This window comes from Aythya marila, assembly GCF_965140915.1.
Source record: "Aythya marila genome assembly, contig: HAP1_HAP1_SCAFFOLD_158, whole genome shotgun sequence".
Taxonomy (NCBI): Eukaryota; Metazoa; Chordata; class Aves; order Anseriformes; family Anatidae; genus Aythya; species Aythya marila.
In genome coordinates, this window is record NW_028136675.1 from 712,820 (window position 1) to 723,249 (window position 10,430).

Sequence of the window (10,430 nt, forward strand, 5' to 3'; positions counted from 1 at the left end):
CCCAACTCTCTCAGCCTCTCTTCATGGGAGCATTGTTCCAGCCCTCTGATCATTTCTGTGGATGTCCTCTGGAACAAGTTGAAGTCCTAGGTCCTAAGTCTAATGAGTGTGTTGTGCCTGGGCCACACAGATGGATGCAGTACTCCAGGTGGGGTCTTTTGAGAGCAGAGTAGAGGGAGAGATTCACATCCTTCAACCTGTTGGTTATGCTGCTTTTGATGCAGTCCAGGATATGGTTGGCTTTCCGGGCTGTAAGTGCATGTTGCTGGCTCATGTCAAGCTTTTCATCTACTAGTACTCCCAAGCCCTTCTCCATAGCGCTGCTCTCAATCCGCTCATCGCCTACTCAGCACTAATGTTTGGGATTGCCCTGAGCCAGGTGCAGGACCTTGCACTTGCCCTTGTTGAACTTCATGAGGCTTGCACAGGCCTATCTCTCAAGCCTGTCACGATCCCTCCAGATAATATCCCTTTCCTCCTGCATGTCAACCGCACTGCCCAGTGCTGGGAATGGTGGGTGTGAAGGGCTTCTCTGGGACCACCGCCCTTGGGGCAGCATCTGCTAGGGTGTCCATAGAACAAGGGCAGAGAACATCATAAAAAACAACAACAGATATTTATAGATGTATATATATAGATAGATATATATATATACACATATATGTGCCTATCAGCCTATCACCATATTAGTATATGGTATTCTTTGATATATTCTATTATATTACATGTTGATACATTCTTTGGAACCACTCTGATGGCAGGGTTCAGAACAATTGACTCTGGTTCAACTTGTGGTGGAACAAAAGCCCCAGGTGCCTTTGCATGGGGCTGCTCTCCAGTGTCTCTTGCCAAAGAAGAGCCAAAGACACCACCAGGAAGAAGGAGGCCTTGCCACCACTTCCTCACAGGTTCTGGAGCAATTCAGAGGGTGTTGGTGCAATGGGGACAGTGGGGAGTGGCCAAGAAGATGAGCCTGATGCCATCTTGGCCGCTGCATGCCAGGGGGCAGTCGGCAAAGGGGTGTCTTATGCTGTCTTTTCCAAGGACCTATGGCTCAGCTGGGCCCACAGAATGAAGCCTCAAAGCAGTCTGATACTCTGGGGTCTGTGGAGTGGAGAGCTGCACTAAAATGGAGTAGCCTTCCATGTGCAAAAGTCACATGCTGCCCGCTCCTGCGGGACCACGGGCCATCACCATTGTTGTTCATTAGTATTGTTGTATTATAATACTATCACAACTGATTGTTCATTAGTATTTTTCCATCCTGGCCATGGTTCTGAGAAGGCAATTTTGGAATTTTCCACTATGACTGCTCCTCTGGTACCTCCCAGAATGTACACTTCTGGTACTCCCCAGAGCCTGGGCTGTAGGGTCCGAGACATGATCAGGGAGTGCCTGTTTGCACTCACCTGTTTTAACTGTTGCTTAATAGAGCATGATGTGACAGGAGGTAATTCCGAACCATAGCTCAGATGGGGAAAAGCTATTCCAGCACCTTTTTCTCCAGTCACTCTATCTGTAAGAGAAAGTGGTTGACTTGTGGTCAAACTCAGATTCCTTGCTACACTAATCTTGGTTTCCAGTGTGATCCACCCTTTCCCCATGAGAGATTTCAAGGGGAACCTGTCACATGCTGCCCTGCCAGGGAGGAGGCTGAGGGTGCACATGGAGTTGGGAGAGGACCCAGCGAGGACAGCTGACCTGAACTGACCACAGGGATACTCTGTGCCATAGGATGTCATGCTCAGCAATTAGAGCAGTGGGGAAAGAAGGAGGAGGGGGCATGTTCAGAGTAATGGTGTTTGTTTTCCTGAGAAGTCATTGCATGTGATGGATGCTGCTTTCTTGGAAATGGCTGAAAATCTGCCTGCCAATTGCAAGTAGTGAATGAATTCCTTGGTGTACTTTAGGTATCAATTCCACATCATCAAGAAGAAAAAGAGAGGGGGAGAAATAAATAAAGCTCTTTTGTCTGGTTTCACAAGTTCTCTGTTAGGAAAGGGAAAGTCCCACAGCATATGGGATGTGAGATTTGTTAAGTGATCCCTTGGGAAGCTCATTTTATTTGTTTGTTTCTTTGTTTTTGCCTCCTCCTGGAGGCAATGTTAAGGCACATGCAGGACAAGGAGGTGATCTGGGACAGCTAGCATGGTTTCAACATTGGTAAAGCATGCCTGACCAATCTGTTTGCCTTCTATGAAGGAATGAATGAATCACTAGACAAGGGAAGACTGACCAATATGATCTACCTGGACTTTTGTAAGGTCTTAGACATTGTCCCACATGACACCCTAATCTCTATTTCCCAAACAGTGGGAAATTCACTAGACCATCACAACTTTTAAAACATAATGGATAGGGGCTTTTCAACTTCATCTGGTTAGAGCAACATTTGCTGAATAGGAATATGTACATGGCCTAACATGAATGTTTTCCCAGAGTGCTTTAGGAGCATCAGCCTTACCTGAACCCCTCTCACCTCTTCCAAATCTTTCCTTTCTCTTAGCCAAGCCCCTCTTCTCTGACCAGAATCTCCCACCTTTATTCCCCCAGCTTTCCTCTGACTTCTCCAAATGTGTCACCCTGTTGGGGGCAGCTTTCTGATGGCCTTTATGACCTCAGAGGCTCTGCCGCCCCGCTGTTGGCCAGCCAGCTGCTGGGACAGAAGTGACCTCACAGCCAGCATCCACAGGGCTACAAGAAGCTGTTGTGCTCAGGAGGCCAGCCCACCCAGGAGCAGTGGGTGCAGGGGATGCCCTGCACAATCCCTCAGGTTCTCACTTCAGTGCCTGGTAAAATTGTGGAGAAGATTGTTCTGGGAGCTATTGAAAAACACCTAAAGGACAATGAAGTCATTGGTCAGAGCCAATATCGGTTCTCTAGGGGAAGGTCATAACTAATAAACTTAATTTCCTTTTCTACAAGGTCACCAAGCTAATTGACTAAAGGAATCCAGTCAATGTAATCTTCCTGGATTTCAGTACAAATTTCAGTACTGTCTCTCATAGTAACCTTCTGGACAAAATGACCAAAATACAGTTAGAGAAAAGCATAATAAGATGGGTGAACAATTGGCCAATGGGCCAGGCCCAGAAGGTTCTTGTAAATGAGGTTATATCAGGCTGGTGGCCTGTCTCTAGTGGGGTTCCACAGGACTCCATTTTAGGACCAGTCGTCTTCATTTTTTTCATAAACGATTTGGATGAAGGACTTGAAATTTTTTAGCATGTTCTGGGATGACACCAAATTGGGTGGAGCTGTTGACTCTATTGAGGGTGGTGAGGCCTTGCAGAGAGATCTGGACAATTTAGAGAGCTGGACAATCACCAACCACATGAAGTTTAAAAAAGCAAGTGTCGGATTCTGCAGCTGGTAAGGGGCAACTCTGGTTATATGTACCAACTTGGGGAAAAGATGCTGGAAAGCAGCTCCACAGAAAAGGATCTGGGGATTTTGATCAACAGCAATCTGACCAAGAGCCAGCAATGTCCTTTGGCTGCAAGGAGGGCCAACTGCATCCTTGGGTGCATTAAGAACAGCATTGCCAGACGCTCAAGGGAAGTGGTTGTCTCGCTCTACTCTGTGGCTAGAGCCTAGAGCTGGGAAAGGTGGTTGCAAGGAACTGCTCTGGGACCAGTGCCCTGGGGCAGCATCTGCCAGGCTGTCCCCTGTTCTGCTGGTCCTCTCTGTCTCTGCCCAGAGGCCAGCCCAGCTATCCCCTCCCCAGCTCTCAAAATCTCTCTGTCCTCTTCCCAGCCTAGAAATCTCTATGGTTGCTGGAAACCAACAAGCAAGAGCAGAATCATCCATCACTACCTTAATGCTCATCCTGGGACTCTGATTTCACCCTCATGTGCCCACAGAGAAACAAAGTAAGGAGAATCGCTCAAGTCTATTCCTTAGTAATATCCGTGACTGCACCTTTGGGAGAAGAGCTGAGCCTTCAGGCACTGCCCTCAGCAGATCCCCTTTTATGCTGGAGATGCTGGTGCAGAGCCAGCTGTGCTAGAGAAGTGCCCCTGGCCTGTCCCTGCCCGTAGACACTGGACTGCCCCACAGCAGCACGGTGAGAGCAATCAGTCCTCACAGCAACACAAGGGTTTAGAAAGGAAGTGAAGGAGAACAGCTTGGGAAAGACCAAGCTGTTTGGGTTCCAGGCATTGCTGCTCTGCCAGGACTCTTTTTCCCTCCACCTCTGCACACAGCCAAGTGCCCCTGCAGCTCCACAATGGTCTCAAAAGAAGGATCTCAGGAGAACAAGTCACTGTAGGGACCTTCCTTTTATTAAAAGGTTCAGAAAGCCTGGATCCTTCTTTACACCAAGTCTCTGAGTCACATGAAACAGATAGACACTGAAATGTAAGGTGAAGAACAATCATATTTCCTTGTTGATTACTTTATCACAAGGAATGCAAAGAAAATAAAAAAATAATATATAAATAAATCAATAAACCGAGAAAAAATAACATCTGGGTCAGTAATGTGTTATGTTATGAGTGATCTGAAGAAGACAGGTAGTATATTGTTTCTGAAAAGCATCCAGTTTTCACTTTCCTCCCGGCTTCCTTCAGCTCCTTGTTCCTCATGCTGTAGATGAAGAGGTTCACTGCTGGAGGCACCACCAAGTACAAAACTGCCAGCAAAAGATTCAGAGAGGAGGAGGACGTGAAAGGGGGCTTCAAGTAGGCAAAAAATGCAGTGCTGATGAATAGGGAGACCATGGCCAGGTGAGGGAGGCATGTGGAAAAGGCTTTGTGACAGCCCTGCTCTGAGGCAATCCTCAGCACAGCCCTGAAATCTGCGCATAGGACAACACAAGGAAAACAAAACACCCAAATGCTATTAATACACTAAGCATAAGAATCCCAGCTTCTCTGAGGTAGGCATCTGAGCAGGAGAGCTTGAGGATCTGGGGAATCTCACAGAAGAACTGGTCCAGGGTATTACCTTGGCAGAGGGGAATGGAAAAGATATTGGCCATGTGCGGCACAGCATAGAGAAAAGTACTGCCCCAGGCAGCTGCTGCCATGTTGACACAAGTTCTGCTGGTCATTATTGTCCCGTAGTGCAGGGGTTTGCAGACAGCAACGTAGCGGTCATAGGCGATGATAGTGAGTAGTTAAAATTCCGTTGTGATAAAGACAGTAAATATAAAGACCTGGGTGGCACAACCTGTATAGGAAATGGTCCTGGTGTCCCAGAGGGAGTTGGCCATGGCTTTGGGAACAGTGGTGGTAATAGTGCCCATATTGATGAGAGAGAGGTTGAGGAGGAAGAAGTACATGGGGGTGTGGAGGCAGTGATTGCAGGCTATGGCTGTGAGGATGAGGCTGCTGCCCAGGAGAGCAGCCAGGTAGATGCCCAGGAAAAGCCTGAAGTGGAGCCTGAAGAGCCAGGCGTTGGCTGTCATATGCTTCGTTGGGTTAAAAGTTTTCTGGGTAGCCAGGCCCAAAGAGTCATGGTAAATGGAGTTAAATCCAGATCTGGAGGCTGGTCTCTAATGGCGCCCCCAAGGCCCAGTATTAGGGCTATTTTTATCAATGATCTGGATGAGGGGATCGAGTGTACCCTCAGTAAGTTTGCAGATGACACCAGGTTAGATGCATGTGTTTATCTGTTCGAGGGTGGGAAGGCTCTGCAGGAGGATCTGGATAGAATGGACCGATGGGCTGAGGCCAACTGCATGAAGTTCAACACGGCCAAGTGCTGGGTCCTGCACCTGGGGCACAATAACCCCAAGCAGCACTACAGGCTGGGAGATGAGTGGTTGGAGAGCTGCCAGGCAGAGAAGGACCTGGGAGTGATGGTGGATAGTCGGCTGAATATGAGCCAGCAGTGTGCTCAGGTGGCCAAGAAGGCCAACAGCATCCTGGCTTGTATCAGAAGCAGCGTGGCCAGCAGGGCTAGGGAAGTGATTGTACTCAGCTCTGTTGAGGCCACTCCTTGAATACTGTGTTCAGTTTTGGGCCCCTCACTACAGGAAGGACATTGAGGTGCTTGAGTGAGTCCAGAGAAGGGAAATGAAGCTGGTGAGGGGTCTGGAGAACAAGTCTTACAAGGAATGGCTGAGGGAGCTTGGGTTGTTTAGCCTGGAGCAGAGGAGGCTCAGGGGCGACATTATCACTTTCTTTAGGTACTCTACAGGAGGCTGTAGCAAGGTGGGGTTCTGTCTATTCTCTGACATGCCTGGTGATAGGATGAAGGGGAATGGATGAAAGGGGAGGTTTAGGTTGGTTGACAGACCCCGGACAGCTGACCGAAACTGGCCAAAGGTGTATTCCATACCATCTGACATCATACTAAACAATATATAAGGGTAGCTAGCGGGGTGGGGGGCAGGCTGCTCGGAGTTAGTCTGGGCATCAATCAGCAGGTGGTGAGCAATTGCATTTTGCATCACTTGTTTCATACACATTACTAGTAGTAGCACTATTATTCTTATTATTATTTTCCTGTCTTAATAACCTGTCTTTATCTCAACCCACAGGCTTCACTTTCCTGTTTCTCCCCTCCTTCACAGAGAGGGAGGGAAAAGGGTGAGCAAAAGGCTATGTGGTGTTTAGCTGCCGACTGGGTTAAACCACAACACTCCTCCATGTGGCAGCTGGGTTCTGGGCCCTGAGCCCCTCCTGCATGCTGTGGTTGCTCCCCCAGCTCCAGAGCAGGTGGAAACAAACAGGAGCTGAGACCAATGAAGTTCTCGTGGCTTCTTTTTTATCTGTATCTATAGAAGAGGCCCAATTATAGCTCCATATGATGATTGTCTCAAAGTAAAGAACAAAATAACAGGTAGGAGGCTAAGAATAAGCTTCTGTAGATCAAAGCAAGAAATGGAAGAAAACCGCAATAAGAGAAAACAAAGGAGCAAAGGAGTGTTAAAGAAAACAAAAGGTTTTCCTCAGTTTCTGAAATAAAGTAGGAACTTTAAGGCACATTATTGATTTGAAGAAGCATGTATTCCAAGAATTTCCAGACTGCATCCTTGAGCACCTTATTCCTCATGCTGTAGATGAGGGGGTTCACTGCTGGAGGCACCACCGAGTACAGAAGTGACACCACGAGATTTAGAGTTGGGGAGGAGAGTGAGAGGGGTTTCAGGTAGGCAAACATGATGGTACTGAGAAACAGGGAGACCACGGCCAGGTGAGGGAGGCACGTGGAAAAGGCTTTGTGCCGGCCCTGCTCAGAGGGCATCCTCAGCACGGCCCTGAAGATCTGCACATAGGACACCACAGTAAAAACAAAGCAAACTAATGCTAAAGAAATACTAAACAGAAGTGTCCAAACTTCCCTAAGGTAGGCATCTGAACAGGAGAGCTTGAGGATCTGGGGGATTTCACAGAAGAACTGGTTCACAGCATTGCCTTGGCAGAATGGTAGCGAAAATGTATTGGCCGTGTGCAGGACAGCATTAAGAAAGCCACCGCACCAGGCAGCTGCTGCCATCTGGGCACAAACTCTGCTGCCCAGCAGGCTCCCATAGTGCAAGGGTTTGCAGATGGCAACATAGCGGTCGTAGGCCATGACAGTGAGAAGAGAAAATTCTGCACTAAAAATGAATAAGAAAAAGAGGACTTGTGCAGCACATCCTTCATAGAAAATGGCCCTGGTGTCCCAGAGGGAATTGGCCATGGCTTTGGGGACAGTAGTAGAGATGGAGCCCAGGTCGAGGAGGGCGAGGTTGAGGAGGAAGAAGTACATGGGGGTGTGGAGGCGGTGGTCGCAGGCTATAGATGTGAGGATGAGGCCGTTGCCCAGGAGGGCAGCCAGGTAGATGCCCAGGAAGAGCGCGAAGTGCAGGAGCTGCAGCTTGCGTGTGTCTGCGAATGGCAGGAGGAAGAACTCTGTGGGGAAGCTGCTGTTGGACATTTGCTGCCTCAGCGCATGGTTGGCTGTCCATGGAGGAAAACACAGAGACAGTGCAGGAGCTGCAGCTCGCATGTGTCCGCGAATACCAGCAGGAGGAACTCACTCACAGAGCTGCTGTTGGGCATTCTCTGACTTTGTCAAGGCTGTCTGCTGAAGAGGAGAAGGCAAAACAAAGTTAGAACAGAATTCTCTGAGGAAAACCTAATGCAAGTCATAAAGCACCCCCAAACAGAGCCTCTCTCTTAGCATGAGAACTGTTCTGCAGCTCTCTTGCTTGAGCTGCAGCTGGTGTTGGCTGAGGGAGGCACTGGGAGCAGGGGCTGCTTCAGGCTCTAGAGGAGTCCTTCCTACTGTGCAGCACAAGGGAAAAAGGAACATAGGGGAAACTCAGGTTCAGTCTACCTCTCAGATCATTGAGCTCTGCAGTACTGTTGCAAACATCTCCAACCACAGAGTAGAGCAAAATAGGATTTTCTTTGCTTTATTTTCTAGTAGTTCCCCCTGTAATGATTAGGACGACCATCATGCTCAGGTGTTTCCCTGAGAAGAAACCGGAGGCAGCTGAGAGCAGAGAAGTCCCAGTCCAAATGAAGCTTGGCAGAATCCTCACCTTGTCTCTGGGTGCCGGACCACAAACTCAGCCCTTCCCTCCTAGCTAGGGGAGCAGAGGCCTCACTCCAGGTGCCCACACACAGCCATCCAGCAGCACAGACATGACCTTAGCACGGAGGTGTCTTCTCCTTGGGGCACCTTGGTACTGAGCCAGAAGGAGCTTGGGAGTTTCTCCTCATCTGGGCTCTGCCTGCTGTGCTGGCCCTGTGTGTCCCACAGCCCATGGGTTGCAGGGGGGAGAAGAGGCCAGGGAGGGGCTGCTCCAGGGGAAGGTGTCTGCATCGCAGGGCATGGCTGCGTGGTGCCCGAATCCCCTCTGCCACGGCATTTCTGGCAACAGCTCCTTCTGGCCGAATCCCCCTCTCTCTGCTGCCTGCAGCTGTCCCTGCCAGGAGCTGCTGCTCTGCGCCCACCTCTTCTTTCCCCCTGCCCGTGCTCACAGACCCCATCCCATGCGGCTGTGCTCAGCGCTGCCCTGCAGCACCCTGCCACCAACAGGGCCCTGCCAAGGGGCACCTCCATGGCTGCAGGAGCTACGGGGCAGCTGACAGAGAGCCCGGCATGGCCAGCCAGGACTGGGTGTTCTGGGCTGACTGGGGGCACCTGCCTTAGGGCACTCCAAGGGGCTTCTGCCAGACTTCCTCACCTCACAGTGCAACCCAGCAGGACTCTCAAAGCCTACTGCATTGCCCACTGCCCTCCCAGAAACAAGACCCAGCAGGAGATCCTTCCAGGACCTGCAGCTGCATGGCCCTGCAGCCAGAGCCTTACCTTGTCAAGGGCTGTGCACATTTCTCCTGCCATCAGCTCTCAGCATCCTCCCAATCCACTCCCAACTGCTTCCAAGCCCTCTCTCATTCTCTCCTCTCCTTGTGCCACCTGCGGTCAGAGTCTCCAGCCCTGCTGCGCTGTGCAGAGGAGCTGCTTCTGGGTAGAGCTGTCTCTCTGCACCAGGGCCCTCTTGCCGGGAGCTCCCATTGGGCCTAGTAGCCCGGCCAAGCTCAGCAGCAGAGGCCCAGCCCAAGTCATTGTCATCACCCCTCTGGGGGCTTTGGTGATGAGACCACAAACCTCAGGCACAAAGAGCAAATTGAAGAAATCTCTCAAGAAGTCCAAATCAGTCCAAGTCAGTCCAAGTTTCCTGGAGTGTCCCCCAAGGGCCAGCACTGACACAGGCTCCCTTGGAGCTCGTTAGAGCAGAACATTGGAGACAATCAGGACAAGAAGACAAAGGCGATGTAAAGGTGACGCTGATGTGTAGGAAAACTGGATGCGTTTCACCAAGCACAAGGGCCAGGCCTTGACCCCTGGCCTCTGAGAAGGGAGATCCTTTCCCTTCACATATTGCTCAGGGCTCTTCCTGGAGCAGTAGGAGAAGGGGATTTCTTTCTCTTCATGTCCAGTCTCAACATCCTGAAGTCAACTTTGTAGTATTATTTCTCTTTCATGCCATTTTTCCCTACAGAGGAAAGCTAAAGCATCTCCAAAACCGCCCTTCAGGCAGTCTCAGGCTACTTTAGCTCTGCTTGGATGCTCCATGCCACTGAACCAGAGAAACCCAGACTTGGGTTTCAAGCCCCTTTACACAGGGCAGGTACTTTAGGCCTTGAACCCCTCCTCGGCACAAGCTCTCTGGGCAATATCCCGTGCCCTCAAAAATGAGGAGCTACATACTGTGAAACCCATCTGCAGGTGGTGTCACACCATGTTTGAACAGTAACTATTTGAATGGAGCTGCAGAACAGGCTTACAGAAGGGTAGAGGATGGAAGGCTGTTCAATTCCACTTTTTCTGTGCTTCTCATGTATACTGTCATTTTCTCTGAAGCTGAGTCCTAAATGTTGTTAGGCTGTGCAAAGGAAAAATTAGAAGGGCCAAAGCCCTTCCTTCCTTCCTTCCTTCCTTCCTTCCTTCCTTCCTTCCTTCCTTCCTTCCTTCTTTTTCTTTTT

At 49.8% G+C, this 10,430-nt stretch overlaps 1 protein-coding gene across 1 annotated transcript; it reads right to left on the reverse strand.

Annotated features, from left to right (window-relative positions):
- Window positions 1-6,924: 6,924 nt before the first annotated feature.
- LOC309891562 (olfactory receptor 14C36-like) lies at window positions 6,925-7,994 on the reverse strand (the record flags this gene model as incomplete). Its single annotated transcript, XM_082785921.1, has 2 exons — window positions 6,925-7,830; window positions 7,956-7,994. The coding sequence occupies 2 exons, from the start codon at window positions 7,992-7,994 to the stop codon at window positions 6,925-6,927; spliced, it is 945 nt and encodes a 314-aa protein (XP_082642047.1).
- Window positions 7,995-10,430: the final 2,436 nt, after the last annotated feature.